Source organism: Megalops cyprinoides, chromosome 25 (assembly GCF_013368585.1).
Source record: "Megalops cyprinoides isolate fMegCyp1 chromosome 25, fMegCyp1.pri, whole genome shotgun sequence".
In the NCBI taxonomy this organism is placed as follows: Eukaryota; Metazoa; Chordata; class Actinopteri; order Elopiformes; family Megalopidae; genus Megalops; species Megalops cyprinoides.
In genome coordinates, this window is record NC_050607.1 from 3,660,214 (window position 1) to 3,683,380 (window position 23,167).

Here is a 23,167-nt window from a genome sequence, read left to right on the forward strand (position 1 = left end):
TGAATGTGTAATCAACAGCATTATCCTGAGCTTGTATATGGCGCACAGAGGACCATTATGTGCCGCACTGATTAAAATGAAATTATATTTCAGGGTGGTTAGCTGCTTGATTGATTTTCAAGTGCATCAAAAATAAATTAAAACAGAATTTTAATGAACAGCTCTGAAATAAAAGTCTATACATCTCCACTAGTGATACAGGGACAACAGGCAGATGTGTATTTACGCCTTTTGATGCATGCCTTCCTCTCCTTTGAGCCTCGTAATTACAGAAACAGCAGTAAAGATTTACAGCATACACGGTATGCCTCCATGAATATATTAATTGAATGCATTCAGCTAATGAGAAGAGAAGCATGTTATGCACTGCATACATGCATGTCTTCACGGTGGTTTGCTAGCTGAAGGCTGTGGATAGTGTACTTGCATCAGAGGGATTTTTTAAAACTCTCAACTCCATTTGAAGGTCTTTGCCAAAAACGTCCTTTGTGTAATGATCAAGTGAAACTTGTTGTAAATAATTCAATGCTTGACCCCAAACTCTACCTCACAGATCTCATGTGAACATGTTTCTGGGTCAGTCAGACCAGAACAGAACTTCATATTTTGAAATCAGCATTAAAAAAAAGCAGCACATATCTAAAAACAAGCTAAAACCATTAAAAACCCACCGTTGAAAAACCCACAAGCACATGGAACAATGACTGAACGCTCTCTGTCTTCATCTAGTGAAGAAATTTTCACTCAATCAAAAGCAAGCATTTCTGCATGTTAAATCATACCTGTTCTGTGCAAAGAAGTTGTTCAGTTCAGTGTAAAATGTGTGGCACAGTTAATCTGTTGTGTGGTACAAACTGCATTTCATTTGATTATTCAAACAGGCCTGCTGAAGTACAAAGGAAAGGGGGAATGTTTTAATGTTTAAATGTACAAAGGGCTACCTTACTTTCTTTGCAATAAAGCCACCATTATTAATCTACTGCCTTTTCATGCACAGAATTTCACTGATCTGCACATATGTGAAGACTGAATAGTGATAATAAGGTGGGGTGTCATTCTGTGTCGGCTGGGAGTAGCTGTGTTTAAAAATAGACACCAGTAAGCAGCTGGTGAAATTCAGCTTCTCTGGTCCTGACACACTGTTAGGAAGTAGGGAAGCAAAGCAGAAGAGTGTTCAGTTCAGCTTTAAGTCCGGTGCTGAATAATAATAATGTCTGTGTCTGATCCCTGTGCTTCCTGTGTGCCCATACAAAAATGAAATATATTGTAATATACAAAGACATAAGATGTTCGGCCCAATCTATTGCAAATATATTTAAAATATATTAAAACAAGGTAGGAATATATTGCAGTATACCAAAAGGGCAAATGATTGACCTATTCTCTGTATATTTATGGAGATAAAAATTGCAGACATGTTTTCAGTGTGACCTGACTGCCACCCACTTGGTGCAGCAATCAGCTTGGACACAGTGGGAATAGTGTCCAGGTGAGTCAAAGGGCTGCAATCTCCCTTCCTGACAGCAGAGGGCACTCAAACCAAACTGGACTTCCAAGCATACGTAATCGTTAATGCCCCCCTCCCAGCCAATTACCACAACACCTAAACAGGCTAAGGAACTATACACAACCCATACAAACTATTCTGAAACACAGAGAGTGGTGCAGTGCAGGTAATTAACCAAGGCCAAAACTGGAATCACAAATTTCAAATAAATGAACTGATAACAGTATGAAACCAATTAAAGAAACCCATCTTACACCAAAAATTGATTTCCACAGACAATGTCCTACAGAATAAACTAATACCTCAAATTAAAACACAATGAAATCAAAACAAAACATATCCACTGGTGATCCATAGATGAAACTCTGTACATTATTGGTCAGTCTTGGTGTTGAATCCTAACTGAAGTAAGCAGTAGCTGTGCAGAAGTTCTGCTAATCCGAGTGGCCGTTCCTGTGGATTTCTAATGGATTCCCAGCTGATGTGGTGATTAGTTTGCAAACCTTCTGCGGAGGATCCACGCCAGCATGTCTTCTCACAAAGGAAGACTGATCCACAAAAGGCACTGACGTGTTTGCATAAATTCAGCGCTGTCACATTGCACATACATTCAGTAGGCTATTCCAACTATGACAGCTTGAACTGACAAATTCCGAAGGTTCATGAATGTAAATGTTTGGGTTATGTGTTGGATCAGGCTGAATAGCCGGCATGATGACAGGTTTCTGCGATGAGCCGCGGGTATTTTTGCATTTGCTCGCTGGCGCTAAGGCTTAGTCTCTGGGAATAAACGTGAGCCGGGGGCAAATAATTTGCAAAGAAGGGTACGCACAGTTCAAAGATCCCTGTGTACAGATCAATTTACACCGCATCAAGGCAGACTTACACCTGCTCTGCTAAATAAATCACGTGGCAGATTCAGCGGATTTGTTCCAGGTACTGTGTGTCCGGCATTAGGCTTAGACACCTTCACGTGATACATTCTCAAAATCATTAATGGGGGGAAAAAAACATTACGGTGTCTGGTTACAGGACGTGCCAGTACTGGACTGTCTCTGTCCTTGTTGTGAGCACAACTGTCTCATGTATTGTAGTGTGGCATTTCAGCACTGCTGACTTTACTGGCTTGACTGTGCTGTCTGTATTAGAATGGGAGGCAGTGGTAATGAGTATAACTCTTAACCGAAAGGTTTGTGGTCCGATTCCCCGCTATAGCCTAGCTGATGTATCCTTGGGCAAGGTACTTAACCCAGAATGACCTAATAGCTGTCTAAATGGATAATGTGTAAAATTGTAACCTGTGTAAGTCGCTCTGGATAAGAGCGTTTGCTAAATGACAATAATGTAATGTAAGGTGATGAATGTTTTGTCAATCCGCTGGTATTCTCTGTATAGCATCACTCTCCAGCTCTGTAGCAATGTGGCAGCTGAAATATGAATGCCACCTACGTCATTCAGAACTATTTCAACTCTCTGTCAGACAGACAGACAGACAGGCCCCAGAGTTAAGTCTGGTCCCGTGATTCTGACCACATGTTTAGGAATGTTTCCCCTTTACCATTGACCAACGGCTTACCTGCCATTGTGTTTCATAGCGTCACAGATATATTTATCTGAAATTATTTCCACACCACTGAACTCAGAATGGGAGAGCAGCGCAATTATCCAGTGTTACCAAAGTAATTATATTGATTTACCTCTGAAGCACCTTATCATCAGGAAATGAGAATCATAAAAGACAGGTGTGTGTGTGTGTGTGTGCGTGTGCGCGCGCGTGTGCGTGTGCGTGTTTGGACAATTTTTATACTTTATTTTTACTATTTTCCACATTTTAGAATAATAGTGAAGACATCAAAACTATGAAATGGCACAAATGGAATTATGCAGTGACCAAGAAAGCGTGAAACAAATAAAAAATCAAATCTTATATTTTCTATTCTTCAAAGTAGCCAGAAAATATTTTTGGAAAGAAATTCATACATAGGTATCAACTTCAGTATTTATATTTGTCGAAGAAACAAATTTCAAGCATTTAAGCATAAATTAATAAAATAAAATTTAGATGGCTTTGAATGCATGTTTCCCATTATCATAATCAGGTGTGTCCAAACTTTTGTCTGTGTGTGTGTGTGTGTGTGTGTGTGTGTGTGTGTGTGTGTGTGTGTGTGTGTGTGTGTGTGTGTGTGTGTGCGCGCGTGCGCGCACGCGCGCACATATTTCTGAATCTAAGTCAGAGGTCCAGGACAGCGTCAGGGAAAGTGAAACAAAGGTGTTCGGATGTTCTGTGGCATAGGTCAGAACAAGAGGCGTAGCAGGGGGTCTATTTTAGTGAGCCATTCACATGAGGGACAGAGGCCATAAATCTATCATTCATTATCATAAAATGACTTTTCTGCTCCGACCTCCCAGCACTGCTCACTCTCCCTGACTGTCTTCACCTTAAAGGTAAGTTTGATCAGCTAATCAGGCTCAGCTTTGGGGTACTCTACAGGTAACACAAGGCAGGAACAATTGGGGAAAAAGAAGGCAGGAATGTGTTCAGTTTACTTTATCAGTACTATATTCAGTCAGGTCTAGAATGGCTGAGGAAGTTAAGAAGTATTGCTTCTTATTACCATTATTATGTATGAGATATTATGAGACTGTTACCCAAGGCAACGGGAAGTACAGCACAGATAGTAATGGGACAAGTTTATCTTGTTAAAAGCAATTTCAGAGGACTTTCAGAGAAATGTTTGCCAGGAGCAGCCGCTGGCTGACTGAATTTGTGGCTCCCTCGGCCTCCATGTGAAGGGATGTGGCATAGCAGTGTCTCCATGACACAGAGGTCACATTACTGCTGATATTTCAGCTGAGGAAATTCTTGTAATAAAGCAGCTTTTATTGTTCTTGGAGCACGTGGTTGCGCAGTGTAATGGTGTTAGACCCCTCTAACCCCTCCAACCTCTCCAACCCTGCAAGGAGTGCAGTCTGAATCTGGCAGGTGTCCTCTGAGGCACCTGCTCTCCCCTTTGCATGGAGAGGCTCTAGGACAGATGAACGGTTTAAACAATGGGAGTATGGACAGGTCAAACCTTGTCAAACCTACTGCTGTTTGCTACACACTGGCAACCTGCTCTTACTGACACAGGCATGGACGTCATTCACTCTTTTAGTAGAGTCCGTGGCCTTAAGGACATACACATCTTAAGATTAAGCCATTAGTGGTCTACATCCCAAATAACTTTAAAGCGGTCTACAGCACCCCTGAAGAACCGGTCCCAAGTCCTGGAAAGGAACTCTTGAAGACCTCTACACTCTTCTGATTGGAGCAGGGGTGTACTGCAAGACTGCCACCCATATGAGAAGGCCACTCCACAGACCCGCCCGGCCTTTAAGGTGATAATCACAGCTCACCAGGCACAGGTGACAGTGTGTGACACCAAAGCCCAAGTGGTCCGCAGAAGACACTCATCTGCAACATTTGGAATCATCTAGAGGCATTTGGGCTGAATACCTTGGACTTGGATCTCTTGGTATCCAAAAGGACATTTTGCAGGCAGACCACTCTGGAAGTAAACCCAGCACAACTGTCATCCTCGCTGGCTTCCTTTGGGCTGCCTTCTGTCCTTTACAGGGCAGCGGCAGAGTGACCACTCCTGAGCTGTTTGGCACACCACAGCAACGGCCTCCCGTCTGAAGCAGCAACCGCAGGAAACAAGGGTCTCCAGCTGGCTGCTTCTGGGAGCCTGAACCCAGCCACCCAGAGGTGGCAAAGGGTCTGCTGGCATCAGAGGGCTTTCAGGCCTTCTCCTGCCACTTACTGCCTGCTCTCACACAGCAGGGCCTTGTCTGGAAGAGGCCAAGGTCACAACTGCCACTCAGAGCGTGAACAAAGCAATGCAGCAGTGCGTTCAAATATAGCAGCGGCCGCGCTTCATTCCAGCCCTCCGCAGCAGGGCCGGACAGAAGCGGAGGTCGCAGGCCGCAGCTGCCTTGGCAGGTATATGAGGCTGTTTTATGAGCGTATTCCATATGTGACAGGGCTGCCCAAACTCAGTCCTGGCCCTCCCTCTGTGTGCTGCTATTATTTCCTACCTATGTTTTAATCAGGAGGACTGGAGAAAGGAATTTAAGTGCCTCCTTGATTATTATGGGCTTCAGGCTCACTGTCTTTAAACGGAATGTAGGTTTGCCTCATAGCGGTCTGCCTCATTTCTGCACTCTTGTTTTGTTAAGCTTCTCTCATTGGGCATCCACACAAGACTCAAGACTCCTGCACCACAGTACCCATCAATCCGTCTGTCTGTCTGTCTTTTTACCCACCCACCCATCGAGACGTTTTAGACTTAAGTCTGAAAACTGATCTGTGTCAGTCTATGCACAAATACCTAGAGAGCAGGATAGAGATCAACCGCAAAGTACCTCTGGGGAATTGCAAGAATGGTTGGATCTAAAGTCAGCATGCACATGATGGCCCAGGGAAACTCTGGCAGACAGTCACCCTTTGGATAACCATAAAAAGTCTGAAAGATCTGAAAGATCTTTTTGTTTTCCCCCTCCATTTCCCATTCTGCACAGAACTGATCTTCGTGGCTGTACAGTTCCTGGGCTCTTCTATTAAGTAAATAATGACAGTGTCAGGGTCATGCACTTGATGTCCTTGTCCTGTCTATGAATAACTGTAATGGTGCCCTCTCACCAGCAGCAACACCCTTCAAAGAGAGCGCAGACATCTTATTTACACAAGTGATAACAGTATGACAAAGATGTTTGCCTTCTGTCATCTTTGTCCTTTGTGTGCGATCTTTCACGTTTACGTTACAGTAATTTCAGTTAACAGGTCATGCGACTTTCAAAACATTTTCACCACTGACTAAAATTTCTTTCTATCTCTCTCGCTCCCCCTTTCAGGGCACATAAACAAGTGCAGCCATGTCTGAAGGGTAAGCGCTTTCGTGAAATTATGTGCTTCTTAATCACCTGTTGACATGTTACTGCAAGTGCCTACAGCTGAATTACAATCTTGTTTCATTTTGTTTATCTGTTCTATGCCAACCCAATGCGGAAACAGACCAGTAAGTCAGTTTGCATTTATGTGTTGAGATATAACTGCCTGCTCGTTGTGAATACTGAACACCCAGTCATGTAGTGAACTACTAATCCTTTACAAATATGCTGACCTGTTCATTTGAGTCAGCAATGGATATGGCTTCCATGTTAAATCCCTCTGCTAATTTTCTGTTCTATTGCCAGTGATCTCTCATTTTATTTCTGAGTGATGGTCAGAGCCAGTGGAAACCAAAGTCAAAATAGGCATGATTTTATGACTCAGTGTGAAAAACCAACAAAACCCAGTTTGTCTATTGCAACCTCTTAAAGCTTATCCGTACTTAAATTTCCGCAGGCCAGCATGAAAATATTAAATACTGTTGAGTGTTATAAACGTTTTGAAAATGAGCTTGTCTAGACACAGTATGAACTTTATCTCTGTACTTAGCGGCTGCTCTCTCTTTCAGAAAAAGGCAAAGTTCTCTGCAACACGCAGACTGCTGCTAAAGGTAAGATTTCCATTATTTGGAGATACGAGAATCTCCATCTATGTTGTAATCTCCTGTATAATATAGCTCTTATAGCTTAGGCAAATTACTAGCTTGTAGCCATATCAGATTGTGCATGTACACACCACACATACATACACCAAACAAATCCTTGGCATACTAATACTCAATGTATGAAAGTCAGGCCTCGTGCTCTGATTACAGTTATACCAAACCAACTTCTCTTGATGATGCTTTAAAATCCATTTATCTTCAGGCACTGCACCGTCAGTATTCCATGCATTTTTAAGGACAAACAGGTTACCAAGGCTTGATTATGATGGGTGCACTGTGAATTCAGCACTGTTTCCCTGAAATTTCCTGCTGCTCTTTATCACAGGGCAAACTGCTGAAGAAAGCAGGGGCCATGCTGCTGGCTGAGAAGGAGGAGAAGAGGGTGGAGAGGGAGAACACCCTGAACGAGCGCGTTCCCCCTCTCAAACTGGCGGGGTTATCCGTACAGGAGCTACAGGCAGGTTGAATGCAACCCCACCAAATATACATATATAATATACAGTACATATACAACTTTAAAGCTAACAGCAATTTGCTTCCTTCAGTGTGCAAACCTCCATTACTCTATTAAAAACAGTGAATTTAACAGGCTGAAAAGTTCAGGCAGATACCTTTCTTTTCACAAATTGACCTTTCCAGTCTTCTCCTCCTCACAGGAACTCTGCAAAGATCTGCACCGCAAGATTGATGTTGTGGATGAAGCTCGCTATGATCTTGAAGTTAAAGCGGCCAAAAATGATAAGGAGGTAAAGAATTATTATTCATAAGTTATGTTTTTAATAATGAATGTCATGGATGTAGATTAATTCCATAGCTGTATTTGAATACATTTTATCGATGGAACTTCTGAATAGTGTCCAAAATGTGGTGTAGGAAAGTGCAAACAGCCACACAATCTCATAAATTTATCCCCAGTCACTTAGTGCAACCTTTGTGCCTCAGAACGACGATGTAGTATATATTTATATATAGTAGACACACACTATACGCTAATTAAGCCCATACCATGTTAATGGTTAAAAACCAGTGTCAAAAAATGTATTTTGTGTGATGTTTTTCTTGAAGACCTTACGTTATTGAAAAAATATCCTTTGTGATAGATTGAGAATCTGACTCACAAGATCTGTGAGCTGAAGGGTAAAATGAAACGACCCAACCTGAAGAGAGTGAAGATCTCTGCCGATGCCATGATAGGGGCTCTGGACTCAAAAATCAAGAAGTCTAATGACTTCAAGGCCAACCTCAAGACAGTCAAGAAGGAGGAGGAGAAGGTAGGGATGAAGCAATGTGTATTACTGCCTGCAGTCAGGAAGAGCCAAATAACCTGAGTAAATACACCTGGTTTCTGTTTGAAACTCATGCAGTGAACAAGGTCTGATGATCCAGCCAATCCATACATGTAATCACAATTGTCTCAATCCACAGAAGGAGGAGGTGACTGACTGGCGTAAGAATGTGGAGGCCATGTCTGGCATGGAGGGCAGGAAGAAGCTGTTTAATGCTGCCCAGTAAAAATGAAGAAAATCAAACAGGTAGGATTAAACTCTTAAAAAACAGAAGGCATTAGCTTTTTCCATTGATACCTACTTTGAAGGAAAGCGAAGTCCATATATGGAAGTTGATTTGTTTCAGTTTAAAACTCAGTTTAAAGGCTGGAATTGTTTTCTGTAGCAAAATTTTCACAGTTTACATCAGTATAATAGGGGGAAAGATACTCTAAGGATTATTCTCACTCTGGACACTATAAAAAAAATGTGCAGTACATGTGCTACAACATGACAGCCAAGGGAACACAACATCACAACACACCCACTTTTGCTTGTCATATTAGTGAATGTAGGTGAACCAGTGACAATCATATGCAAAGACTGCCAGTGCTTATAAAAACTAATTTCTGTGTTGGCCTCAGTCCCAATCTATGGTATGGTCACTACATTAGCCTGTTAGTGAAAACACCTCATTCCCTCATCCTCATTTTATTGTGATAGTAATAGGCTCTTCTGAAGTACACCTCCCAAAAGACTTAGGCTTTGTGTTTTTCTCAGACATAGGTCAGTCAAAGCTGACAACGACCACAAAGATTTAGCTACAGCCTGTGCAGAGCGCACATCCGAAATCTCCTCCATGCTTTGAGTCAGAGACCACTTTAGCCCCTCAGATGCCACACTACTGAAAGACATTACAAATGGAGGTCAACAGCAGGAAACAGACAAACCAACAGAGGGGATATGACAAGCCAACAGGAGGCGCTGTGGCATTTAGCAAGGAGAGATTGCCCAGATCTCTGTGCAGTTACCACCTAGGAGTCGACTGCCTCTAAACTGGATCTAAATGACATAAAATATCTTTTTCAGGTTCTACAGAAAGTTGATACCTGAACCTGGAAGAAAAAATTTATCAACTGCTGGGGGAGACATTGTCAGGAAGAGTATGACCCTTTATCCTGTGGAGAATGACATAACGTGTTCAAATATTGTTATCTTTTTTAGTTTATTTGTGCATTTTGTACAAAATCATTGTCGTGCTCTGACTGACCAAATGTCTGCTGAATGGAAAAAAAGAATGTAAAATGATGATGCATTTGTATGTAACTGATCCTTAGAGTGTGTACTTCTTGTTGCCAAACCAAGGCATATTTTATTGTACTAAAACCTAGTCTGTGTTTGCTGTAGCTGCGTACTTCAGCTACACACTGTATCTAGTGCAGCTGTATAGGTGTATGTAATGCAAGTATGTATGATAGTGGTAAGCCTAAAGAAAGATATTTATTTAAAAGTAAGGTGTTTCTGTGGTGCTTGAGCTGTTGTTTTTGACTGAATGGTGTCATAAAAATAAATATATTGGGTAAATTCATAAATAGTCATTGTTTTTTGTGTGGCATCCCACAGCTAAATGTTACTGCTGCATTTAAGGTTGGCTGGCCCTTCATCGGCTGCTCCTTGGCATGGCTCACAGATTGAAAGAAATTATGGTAAATACCCTGCAATTCATACCTTACATGTAAATGTAACAAATACTGACCACTTATTAATTTCACCTCTGAATGGCTTACTGTATTCTGTGTGTATCTGAGTGCTTTTAACCATCCTACCTTTGACTGGCGATGAGCGAGACCCTTGTTTGCCTCTTGTTTACTTGTGTTGGTAAAGTGTAAAGGGGACAGCAGCAGACCTCCTTCTGACCCTTCCCTCCATACAAGGCCAAACCATGAGCCGTGCGAAGGTTGAGGACCTGGCGAGAGAGAGGGAGAGGGAGAGAGAGTGCCGAGAAGTGTTTTATGCTACACACTAAAGACAAGGGCAAGGGTGTCGTAGACAGGGGTCTATTTTAGTGAGCCATTCAGATGCAGGAGAGGAACCATAAAATATGAAGCAGTTCCCCGGTCTGCTCTCAGTCCCCCTCACTGCTCACCCTTACAGGTATTCCTCATCAGAAAAGGTATGTCTCCATTCCTGTTCTTTGGTAAAATAGGAATATATGGTTATACATACACTGAATTTTATAATAATACATAATAGAAATGTATATATATATTGAATGAGTTTTACCATCAGCTGAATGACATGTTTGACTTCACAACGTTGGGCAAGGTTAATTTATTAATTTAAGAAAGTGTTCTTTCAGTTGATTTTGCTTTTGACTTATTGAGCATATCAAACCAATTGCAATTATACTAATCACTAGCATGGTTTGCCTTGAGAAAATGGAAATTCGAAAACTAGAACATGAATTTTCTTAAAATAATAATATCAAGGAAAACTGTCAAGTAAGTGCCCTGTTTCTTCTATGAGGAACAGAAAGTAGTTTAGCGGGTCTGGGGCTGAAGTTAATTGTGGAATGAAACAAAGTCAGAAACGGATGAGAGAACAGTGGTCACTCTTGTATCCACGCCAGAAGAGATGGGGTCGGACCGTTTTCACTTTTTATTCTGTAGTAATAATGATGCTGGATGTAAAACTGCCTCATCAAAGAGCTCAGGCTGTAGAGGGCACACTCCAAATGTGGGAGGACCAACAGTGAGTGGGATTAAAATTCACAGGGTCCTTCTTTGCTCATGGCTTATATTATCCCTATTTTAATTAAAAGGAACCAAAACATATCACCAATTTTAAATTTAGCCTTGGCAGGATTTAATTTATATTGTTAACTGTGGTTATCACATAAGTTCAACTGCCCGATGGGGGGAAAAAAAGAGATAAATTAAAAGACCAGCTGAAATTCCTACAGCTGTATCACATTTGGTTAGAAGGCCTCTGGCACCAAGAAACGAAAGACATTGCATTTTGGAGTTTTGAGATTCTCTGTGAGTTTGACTATTTTTGCTGGTGTGGGGCAGCTGGCTTGGTTTCAAACGCTGAGTAGATTCCGAAGGGAGCTGAGATATGGAGCCCTTTAACAGGCTGGGCCCAGCTGAGCCAAATTGCAGTTTAAGCAAGCACTGCGTTCCTGCTATGAGTACAAATGAACTCATTTTTAATAATCACTGCTCGTAAGGACAAGCCAGCTGTGATAGACAACACCATCGACTTAAAATTTAACGCTTACTTGAATAGCAATCAAAATGCATAATTTTATATGCAGGATAATATGCGGTAAATACTTACATCCACATTGAAACAACGGGATGAGAGCCGCCACACTCCTCTTGCACTGTGTGATGCGTCTGCGATGTCTGCTGCATCTTCAGCTTCTTTCTGTATGAATTCAATGAGAAGAAACTGATGAGTCCCACAGCACCCGTTTTTTGCCTGTGACGTTGCAGCCCTGGAAATAAATACATCACTGTCTTCCCCACTGCCTAACTGACTACTTGATAGAGGAGCTCCCCCAAAGTAAAAACAGTACCTTACTTTGACCACTAGACGATCAAACACCAGTAATAACTGGGCAATAACCCAAGTAGTCACAGGCCCAGAATGAAGCCTGTGCTTTTTATTTTTTTCTATTGACAACTGGTCCCAAGGACAAGCATGTGTCATGCACATATATCAACAACACGCTTTGTGCCTTTGAGTACAAGTCTTTCTGCAGAAATATATACTGCGGCAAATTCTTTTTTAAAACCTGTCACATATCTCTTCTTGTAGGATATGTGAGGAATGTATCCCTCACATATCCTACAAGTCATCAAATTTTAGATTTTGACCAGTTCACAATCACATCCATCAAAGTTTTAAAAAATAAAGACAGGAAATATTACAGATAACTTTCAGAGGTACAGAAACATTTGGAGTGTATCTTTATCATAGTCATGATTGTGATTTTAGATACTTTATTAGAATTCTTGGCTGTGCTCATCTGTCGTCTAACTGCACCATTTTACTTTTTAAATATGAGCTTCGCACAACTGAATGCTGATGAGCTGATGTTAAAAGGATCAGGTTTTGAAAGCATTTTTTTCTTTCAACTTTTGAACTTTAGTTCCCCTGCAATTATTTGAAGAAACAAATTTTGCCAATATGAAAGCTTAGTTTTTGAATATGTTTAAATACAGTAAGTTAGTATTTTAAAAATAAAATGCTATATTTGATTCAAGCCTGTGGATCCCCTGATGTGTGTATGAAGACACACAATATCAAAAGATTTAATTTAACACCCCACAACAGAATCACTTCCATGTGTTAATACTGACAAAGTAATTACCTCTGTAGGCATGAGTCATTAAAATGCACTGAATTGAAACTGTACTACTTTCAGTTGATAATGAATGGTAAGACTTGACCAACAAAACATGTTATGTAATAGGCAGGATACTTACTGATTTTTGTTTCCCTGTAAGTTTTGAACACTTGTACTGAATGCTTCAAACTGTCTTGCAGGAAAGATAAACCAGCACTACCATGTCTGAAGCGTAAGTTGGCTACATCTGTCATCATGTATGCTTTATATGCAATTTTTAATGTTTTATTTGTCGAAATGTAATGGCTCATGCTTGTTTTTCTCCCCCATTTCATCCAATGCCAAACAGCCCGGTGAGTCAGCTTACCTTTCACTAAAATACTATCTATTGGAAGAGAATGAATTCCTATTGTCAATACACGCTGTCTACACACTATAATAAGAGGCATATTACAAGAAATCATAACAGAAATATTAGGCTATTATTTTAGAATTATTACAAAACATGTCTAATGTGATTTTTCCTGACTGGGATCATTGATTTTGCACAATATGAAAGTGTCTACAGACAAGAGACTTTACTCCTTACATGGCTTTTAGCTTGTGTTGTACTCTGCCTCACTTGTAAGTCACTTTGGATAAAAGTGTCTGCCAAATGAATAAAGGTAAATGGAAATGGAAATGTACTCAGAATCTTGAAAAGACCACAGTGAATATGAAGCTACCTGAAGAATTTGATACTTAAGGTTATTAGCACATTAACATAGTATTTCAAACAGCACACACATGTACTTCACTGTACATGCATGTCTTTAGTGTCTGTGTCCCCATTCATATTTGTGTATATTTATCAAGTCTCAAGACTGGGAACTGACAATGCGGCATACTAGCTAGTAAACTGTTGGTACACCAACTGTCGTGCTGTTGAATGTATGTGTTAACTGACAAGCCTGCACTCTCATGTAAGTTTTACTGTTTTACACTGTAAACTGTGATTATGACATTGGAGAAAACAAACTGTGGAAGCGATTAAAATGCAAACACATGCATTTCCAGCAGTTCGGTAAACTGTATTCCTGTCTCCCTTTCAGAGAAAGTCAAAGATCACTGCATCTCGCAGGCTCTTTTTAAAGGTACGTTACCAGTCAGCAACTGTAAAACACATACAACATACTGAGACAGCAACAGAGCTTACACAGACACACTACAGTCTAGAGACCCGCAATATCACAGTTGTATTAGATATATACAGAGAGCTTTGATGTGGGAAATATACTGGCATAACTCTGTTCACACTACTGCAAATCTCCCCTTGTGTTAAAGGCAAAGGAGCTGCACCCTCCTATAAAATGAACACAATGTAACACCCCTGTTGCTTCAATTACATGAAGCATTTTATTAAATAACGTCCAAGTCCAATACTACCCCCTGCTGAACAGTAATCATTATTAGTCATTTAAAAAACTGAAGTGAATGATCTTGCCTCACCTTCCCTGTTCTAGGTAAAAACTGCTGTTTCTAATAAAGAGGTATATTACAGAGATACAAATGTTATTATAGTATTTATAGAAGAGGGGTGAAATGATCATGCTGGTGTGTAATACTGTAAGTATCCTCTTTGTTCTACGTTTGTAGGGAAAGGTTTTAACATGGGATTAGATACTGGCAGAATCTAAGGGGGCACCATGTTTTTCTTCTTATTTTCTTGTTTTTTTTTTGAAACACATGTATAAGCAGCAGTGTCAGAGAGCAACAGGTAGAAAATAAATTTAAAAATGCAATATGCAGTGAAAGGAAAGCAGGCCACTGCAGTGCATGGGAAGCATTCTGGAAAACACTGTGTGCATGTCTGAGCCATGCCACTTTGTAAAATTCACCATGTGAAGGTTTCCAGTAGATCTGCATTATGCTTGCAATATAAATGTAAAATCATATGAAAATGAATTCTCTGCTGCATCAGTTCCAAATCCTGAGAAGAGTAAACCGGGCATTGCTCCATGATGTCTGTTATCACACAAAAGCATCTTAGTTTTTGGTTTACATCAATACTGAAATTATAGATGCAGCAAACAAAATTTATGCTGGTATATATAAATAGCTGTAAATATATAATATATATATATATATATATATATATATATATATATATATATATATATATATATATATATATATGTAAATATATTTATATTTTCAAAAATGTACATGCAAGTAATTGTAAATTTAGTCTTGTACTTACAATAAATGGTGTATAGCTTCTACCATGCTATGTGTATGGGGCATACTGTCAGGCCAGCTTGTGGGGAAAGGGTGAAGTCTGTATGAAGGCTGCTTTGTTTTATCACAGACCAAACTGCTGAAGAAAGCAGGAGCCATGCTGCTGGCTGAGAAGGAGGAGAAGAGGGTGGAGAGGGAGAACACCCTGAACGAGCGCGTTCCCCCTCTCAGCCTGTCGGGATTATCCGTACAGGAGCTGCAGGTATGCTACAGATGTACAGCTGCTGTACTTGTCTCAAGCACACTTGCATGTTACAGGCACACCAGATGCAGTCATGGTTTTATTGTTTTATCTGCTTATCAGCCGTTAACTGATATAAAATTCAAGACATTTCAATAGTTTCACAGTTTAAAGAGTCTCTGTGTTTACATGGTGAGGATGCAAGTCCCAGACTGAAAGCTTTAAACATGTTTTAGTGTGCCAGTTAAACATTACCAGACTTAATATGTATTGCTTCACAAGCATATAAAAAAGCACTAATATGACTCATTTTGTTACTGCTCTAAATGTTATCTATTGCCTTTCCTCAACTGTTTTCTCTTTGCAGGCTCTCTGTAGAGAACTGCACCACAAAATTGATGTTGTAGATGAAGAACGGTATGATATTGCTGCCAAAGTGGCCAAAAATGACCAGGAGGTATTTCATGCACTTTTATGGCAAAATTAGGCCTCTCTTCAATCCTCTGCTTCACTGTTAAATATTGAATAATAAGCAAGCTTAGTATGTTACTTCTGACACCTTTTTTGATCATTTCAACTGACAAAACCATAAATGTTGTGTATGAAAATTAAAAAGGAACAGAGAATAGTGTGTGAAACGGGGGAATTCAAGTAACAAAGCTAAATCAGGGACAAAGCTCATTGCAGACAGGGAGCTATACATTATTATAAAAGGTATACATGTATAACAGGTTCAGATAAATGCAGTGACTGCCACAAAGGTTAATGAGGTTAGGGTAATAACATTATGTACAGTATAGAGGACATTAATCAGTTTTAAGATCACGTTAGTCTGGGCTTGTAAATTTACCCAGAATCCTGAACTACACCAGTTACACTGTAAAACAACTAACACAAGTTCGACTGTAATTCCTAAAAATTGGGTGAGGTGAATTACAAATAATTCACAGGCAGTATTTGTAGTCTGGCTGTACTAAGGTGTCTCAGTCTCACTGAAACATGAACACATGTTGCTACAGATAGAAAATCTGACTATGAAGATCACTGAACTGAAAGGCAAAATGAAGAGACCCAACCTGAGGAGGGTGAAGATCTCTGCAGACGCCATGCTGGGGGCTCTGCTCGGCTCCAAACACAAGGAGTCCATCGACTTCAAGGCCAACCTCAAGACTGTCAAGAAGGAGGAGGAGAAGGTCAGGCTGATGAGACTGTTAATTAAGCCTAGCTTGGCTGGCCAGCTCCTCAATTTCACATCCAAAAAACTTCCTCTTGCTTAGAGATTGAAACATTTGACATACCTGTCTTAATTTACCTGGTCGTCCCCCAAAACTACACACCAGTCATACTGATTTTCTCTTGATATAATCATAATTGTCTCAATCCACAGAAGGAAGAGGTGACTGACTGGCGTAAGAATGTGGAGGCCATGTCTGGCATGGAGGGCAGGAAGAAGCTGTTTGATGCTGCCCAGTAGAAGGTGATACTGCTGAGTCATTTCCTGTCTATTTCACGAAATACTGCCCACACTTTGCTTTGTTGACTGGATGCATTCAATACATTTAACTTTCTGATTTATATGACCAGCATAAAACATTACAGTTTCTATTCTGGTCATTTTAATATTTACTGTATGTGTCAGGTTAACCAGTCTAAAGCTGAACCAATTGTTCTTTTTCAGACTTAAGATGAGTATCAGAGTGTTCAAAGATTAAAATGGAAGCCACAGCAAAGAAGAAGGTGCTGCTCTGCTTTGGAGAGGGACACAAAGGGCTCTTAAATCTCTCTGTGATATTTACTACATGTGAGGCACTGAATAGTTACATCCTATGCCATCCAAAAGGGAATTTTTAGATGACCTTAACAAGTGATGTGTAAAAGTCTTAGCACTGCATTTCAGCTGTTACCACATATATGTTAAAGCCTTTTGGTCTCTGCTTTTATTTACTTGCTTTGTCAGTATTTTACGTAATGACAAGACTATACAGTACAGTCTTTGCATTACATTACAGTCTCTACATTAAGCTTAATTAAGCAAATATGCAAAAGAACATGGGCAGTTGTTTACTGTACTTGAAAGATTCTTGATACCGCTGCCGGTGTAGTTTAATATGGTACTCCCTGTGTAACTGTGTAACATTAAGTCCTGACATATCTGAAACCCTTTCCTTATGCAAATAAAACATGTGATTCTACTTTGACATTTTCCTCAGGTTTGGTCTTTTTCTCATGATTTTTAATTACTTTTTATGGATTCAAAGGGGCCCCTCTCATTTAGATTTTTCTCAAGTATCCATACCAATGAAACACAATACCAGTTCTTTTTGACCTGTTGTGTCACAAAGCCAAAACAACTGAATCACCTTTGCTTGCACTCCTTACTACCTCCTTTTTTAACAGTTATCCAATATGAATCTCAGTTCTTTGTTTTGTGTAAGTTGTAGACAAGCCATTTCAAAAGCGAGAGCCACGCTTTTTAAACATGTCTGCGCATGTGTCAAGAGCTCAAACTAAAGGTAAGAGGAGACAATTCCTCTGGAGGTGCCTCTCACAGAGAACATGTCCACACAGAGCACAAAGAATGGACTCCTGGCAGATCAGTTTACCATGAACAAGGACAGAGCCACACCTGTTAGCTATTTTAAATCAGGAAATAAATCATGCAGCAGATTTATACTAATGTGTTTCTCATCCCCGGACATAAGCATACCGTGTTTGAGCATTAGCAAGTTACTACACTTCCACCTGATTATATTCAAACAAAATTAGTAATTTAAACTGCAGGGTGTTTGATAACAGCAAGGTGACAGTGATCTATTTAAGAATGTGATTCTGAGGCCAAACTGTCACATGCTTGAATTGGCCTCTGTTAGACTGTCTATGCTGATATGAATATGCCTTTTATTCCTCTGGAAATGCAAGACTTCAAAACAAGAAGTCAAGCACAGGCACAAGAAGTAAACATCTCTTCCAAATCCCAATGTCACTGTAATGTCATCTGCATTTGGTGCTGTCAGATTGTATTGGAGTGTTAAGTTCAGTCATCTGATCTCATGTTTATTGACACACTAATCTTTGTTTGCATTCAGTTTTACCACACAATATTGCACCTGGGTTGATTTACACTTGAGACTCAGCACTCCACATCAGCTGTTTCAGGTAGGCGCACAGATTCAAATATATGATAAGCTGCACATGAAGATTAATCAATGCTGTAAGTTAGTAAACAACAAGACCATGTTTACAGTCTGTCCATAAAACTCACTTTCAATAATGCAAAAGCACATTGGCCATTGGTGTTAACTTGTATTATTGATTTGGACACATCACTAGCTCGCTTACCCCGTATTGGCCAGAGGCAGATGGGCTTCCCCAGGCTTCTGCTCAAGGTTTCTTCCTTATAACTCAAGAGATTTCCTTCCCCTTATGAACTTGGGCTTCCCCTTCTGAACTTCTGGGTGTTCAGGCCCAAGATCTCTGTAAAGCTGTTCTGTAGCAAATGTCCTTTGTGAGGAAAAAAAAAGCTACATACACATTTTATACTGAACTGAAGGATGTTCCTCATAACATGGTTTCACTCTTATATTGACAAATGCCATATTTATGATCAATGCAAATTACTGGCTCTTTATACCACTGATGCTGTGCACTGATATGAAAGTTCATAATTAAACATATAATTACGTTCAACTCCAGAAAAATCAAAGACCCATTCATTAAGCACTTGCTATGATCCGACTAAATCAATTATGTATCTTTTCAAAATGTTCTACTACTGCCCCCTAATGGACAAGTTGTGATCTGCTTCAACACTTGTAGCTAAGCCTCTTCATTATCACTTTAAAGTTTTTAGCATGCTCTAATTGTTAATTATGTTACAAAACATCTTAAAACTTAAAACTATTTGATTAGCTTTTGAGACTTAGGTTTAACTATGATGAATGAGCAACAGGAGCCACAGTTCAGGAGTGGCTCAGTGGATTAAGTGGAGTTTGATTCCCATGTAAACTGTACTTCTTGTAGTGTTTTCCCAATTGTCCTTTCAGTTTGCAACCTTAACTAAGATGGATGAGCAAGTGGTATCAGAGCTCTGGTGGCTCAGTGGATAAGTACTGGGCTTGCCCCTCAGGAAATTCTGGGTTTGATCCCTACCTTGTCCTTTTTGCAACACTCCTGTTGGACTGTATCTTCAACTATGATGGACAAGCAGTGAGTGTTATGGCTCTGTGGATAAATACTAGAGTTTCCATTCAAGAAATTCCGAGGTCAGTGCTCACTTGACTCTTTTTGCAATTGGCCTTTCAGATTGTAGCCTTAACTGTGATGGATGAACAAACAGAGCAAAGGACTTCAGGTGGCTCACTGGGTAAATGCTGTGGTTGCCAGTCAGGACGTCATGGGTTCTAGTCCTGCCTTGACTGTTTTTACAATTGGGCTTTCAGTTTCTGGCCTAAATTATGATGGACCATACTGTGGGTAGCCCACTGAACCACTAGAGGACCAAGGCAAAAATGATAGATTCTCCTTGGATGGTGGTCAGAAGCACTGTTCTAATTAAATTGTTCAACCACTAGTGGGCCAAGGCTGAGAATCAACAGGCTATAACTGCAAGGTGATGAGAAGCACTGTTGTAGGTACCTGATTCAACCACTGGAGGGCTGAGGCTGAGAAGGAACAGGTTTTCACTGGTCACTATCAGATGTTAAGTTTGTAGACAAGAACTTAATCCACACAACTCAAATCCACAAAGTTCTTGGGTGGCTGAATTTAAAAACCAGTTACAAACTGTTTTCACTGACCTACAGATTTGTGTTGATATGACACCTAAGTAATTTAATTTGGAGAAAGGCAAATACTTTTATTTGGATCTTAAGCTGATGTGGAGAGGGTGAGCTCAGAGCTGCAGGGCTGTGGTGTGGCTCAGGCTGAGTATGGTTTACAGAGATGTGTCATAGAGCTGCTCAGATGGCATAGGGGTAAGATCACTGCCTTACACTCAGTAGATCCAGAGTTCAAATCCAGTTACGAAATTTTAAATGTTTCAAGTTTCTTTTGTGTTGATCATGGTAGATACTGAGCAGAAAGCTAAAACTCACATGTCCCAGGTAGTGCAGAGGTAAAATGTTGGGCTAGTACCCAAGAGGTCCTGGGTTCAATCCTGACATTTTCTTTTGTTTAAAACATGGTCGATGTTGACATAGAAGAAGGCAAGCAGAAAACTACACTCTACATCTATCAGGTGGTGCAGAGACAGCATGTTGGGTTTGTGGCCAGCAGGTCCTGGGTTCAATTCTCATTGGTTTTAATTATAGCAGATGCTAAGAATGAAGAAGGAGAGGAGACACAAATACTCTGCATCTATCAGGTGTCATATAGGTAGAACACTGGGCCAAAACACAACAGGACAGACCAGGACAGAATCATAATTTGCCCTTAGGTTAGTATCTTCCACACCTGGACTCTATTTCATTATACAATTGGCTCATTTCAAGAGCCTATATAAGGTTGGGTTGCATCAGGAGCAGCTTCCCAGTCAGAGCATACTTGAGGCAGGAGAAGACACAGATGGTACTCTGTTGAGGAGAACCAGAGAATAAGATTAGTGAGATCTGATGCAAACAGATGGGTGCATTGCCATCTTGCTTTTCATTCTAGCCTACATCGTGCTTGAGCATGGTTTTAGTATGAGGGCTATTGTTTCCAAAGGTCATATGATTAGTTTATTGAAGTTTAGTTGCCTCCACATAAAGATGCAGGACTACCTGCTTACCTCATGAGGGTCCGGTTTACCTGTCGACTTGCTCTTCCCAAGCAGGATTACACCTTCAAGCTGCTCTGGCCTTCATTCCCCTCTGCTGAACACGCAGACCTGGGAAATCCAGTCAGAGGAACAAGGCCATGAACTGAAACTGGTAGCTTCATTTCAGTGGCCAATGAGTAGCACAAAAGCTCTGAACAAATTTCATTTCATTTAATTTAAACTGCTTGCTAAATTGAAGGATTGATATAAACATGTTAGACAGCAGGACCACTTACCCTCCACCCTGCAGAGGTGGTCGCTTGCTCTTCCCTTAATACCTGTCTCCAGTAATTTCAGGGCTGTTGGCCTACTTCGGCCTGGTTATCCGTCGGCCCAAAAAGCAAAGAAAGTGATGTTACCTCCACAGCAAGTGCTCTCAGAAATGTTCCCTTTGAAGAAAATTCAAACAAGGATATTTGCTTATGATTAAGTCAAACTTTTGGGGGAGAAAATCTAACTGACGGTTCAGTTCTGTAACTCGATGCAAAACCAGTGAAAATCCAGCTAATTTGGCTGGAAAGAAGCTAAACTTAGATCCCTGGTGCTAACTTGATTCAAAACCAGTGAAAATCCTGCTAATTTGGCTGGAAAGAAGCTTAACTTAGATCCCTGGTGCAAACTTGATTCAAAAACGGTGAAAATTCTGCTAATTAGGCTGGAAAAAGCTAAACTAAGATCCCTGGTGGTAGCTTGACTGAAAAACCTGCACATTTGGATGGAAAAAAGCTAAACTTAGATCCCTGGTGCTAACTTGATTCAAAACCAGTGAAAATCCTGCTAATTTGGCTGGAAGGAAGCTAAAGTTAGATCCCTGGTGCTAACTTGATTCAAAACCAGTGAAAATCCTGCTAATTTGGCTAGAAAGAAGCTAAAGTTAGATCCCTAGTACTAACTTCATGCAAAACCAGTGAAAATCCTGCTAATTAGGCTGGAAAGAAGCTTAACTTAGATCCCTGGTGCAAACTTGATTCAAAAACGGTGAAAATTCTGCTAATTAGGCTGGAAAAAGATAAACCTAGATCCCTGGTGGTAACTTGATGCAAAACTAGTGAAAATTCTCTAAATTTGGCTGGAAAAAGCTAAACTAAGATCCCTGGTGGTAGCTTGACTAAAAAACCTGCACATTTGGATGGAAAAAAGCTAAACTTAGATCCCTGGTATCTTGTGCTGAAAGATTAGGGTCTCTCAACCACAACTGCTCCTGGAACAGGTGATATCCATTAACATCTAATCAGTGGCTCCAATGAAGTAATTAAGACCTGAAGAGACCAGAAACATGTGACATTATGGGAAAGATTTCACTGTTGTCTCCCCCTGCTGGTACAATGACTTGTGTACAACGAATGAGTTATTGAAATCAGCCTTCACTACCCTTAACAATGACAGATACTTTAGATCTCTGGTGGCTCAGTGGGTAAATGCTAGGGTTTCCACTCAAGAAATTTTGGGTTCAAGCCCCACCATGACTCTCTTTACAAGTTGGCCTTTCAGATTCTAGCCTTAACTATGATGGACGAGCAGGCTGAATCAGAGTTCTTGTGGCACAGTGGTTAAATACTAGGATTGCCACCCAGGAAATTATTGGTTCTAGCCTCACCTTAGCTCTTTTTGCAGTTGGACTTTCAAACTGTAGCGTTAACTACGACGGACGAGCAGCTATACAAAAAGCTCCGGTGGCGCAGTGGGTAACTGTTAGGGTTACCACTCCCTATATTGCAGGTTCTAGCCCCACCTTGACTATTTTTACAGTTGGACTTTCAAACTGTAGCCTTAACTACGACGGACGAGCAGGCTGAACCGGAGCTCCTGTGGCGCGGTGGGTAAGTGCTACGGTTACATCCCGAAAAAGCGTGGGTTCAAGTCCCGCATGTGCACTAACCTCTCGGTGTTGTTCCTTCGCAGGTGGCGGTGGTGGTGATGCTGAGGCCGGACCAGGCGGTGTCGGAGAGGAGCGGCCAGCCACCAGGTAAGTGGGGAGGGGGGGGCCCCCCTGGGGGGGTTGGGGGGGAGGGTAGGAAGGGGGGCGCTGGCCCCCCGAAGGTGGGAGGGAGGAACAGAGGGGGTGTTAGAGCAGGGTGGAAGGAGAGGAGGGGGTGTTGGAGCAGGGAGGAAGGAGAGGAGGGGGTGTTGGAGCAGGGAGGAAGGAGAGGAGGGGGTGTTGGAGCAGGGTGGCAGGAGAGGAGGGGGTGTTG

General features: G+C 40.9%; 2 protein-coding genes across 5 annotated transcripts; both read left to right on the plus strand.

Moving 5' to 3' along the window:
• The first annotated feature begins 3,888 nt into the window (after positions 1-3,888).
• Positions 3,889-9,954, plus strand: LOC118771773 (troponin I, slow skeletal muscle-like). 2 transcript variants are annotated; one of them, XM_036519799.1, is made up of 9 exons: positions 3,889-3,952; positions 6,401-6,432; positions 6,561-6,564; positions 7,006-7,047; positions 7,427-7,558; positions 7,758-7,847; positions 8,202-8,372; positions 8,527-8,633; positions 9,456-9,954. In XM_036519799.1, the coding sequence occupies exons 2-8, from the start codon at positions 6,422-6,424 to the stop codon at positions 8,611-8,613; spliced, it is 537 nt and encodes a 178-aa protein (XP_036375692.1). In that variant the 5' UTR covers positions 3,889-3,952; positions 6,401-6,421; the 3' UTR covers positions 8,614-8,633; positions 9,456-9,954. The 2 variants fall into 2 exon arrangements, with proteins under 2 accessions (XP_036375692.1, XP_036375693.1); XM_036519800.1 differs by lacking the exon at positions 3,889-3,952 and having other exon boundaries at positions 5,586-6,432.
• A 53-nt stretch (positions 9,955-10,007) lies between these two features.
• LOC118771772 (troponin I, slow skeletal muscle-like) lies at positions 10,008-17,320 on the plus strand. 3 transcript variants are annotated; one of them, XM_036519798.1, is made up of 9 exons: positions 10,016-10,539; positions 12,921-12,952; positions 13,070-13,073; positions 13,812-13,853; positions 15,068-15,199; positions 15,546-15,635; positions 16,198-16,371; positions 16,566-16,655; positions 16,857-17,320. In XM_036519798.1, the coding sequence occupies exons 2-8, from the start codon at positions 12,942-12,944 to the stop codon at positions 16,650-16,652; spliced, it is 540 nt and encodes a 179-aa protein (XP_036375691.1). In that variant the 5' UTR covers positions 10,016-10,539; positions 12,921-12,941; the 3' UTR covers positions 16,653-16,655; positions 16,857-17,320. The 3 variants fall into 3 exon arrangements, with proteins under 3 accessions (XP_036375690.1, XP_036375691.1, XP_036375689.1); XM_036519797.1 differs by having other exon boundaries at positions 10,008-10,072; positions 12,921-13,073; XM_036519796.1 differs by having other exon boundaries at positions 12,921-13,073.
• The last annotated feature ends 5,847 nt before the right edge of the window (positions 17,321-23,167 follow it).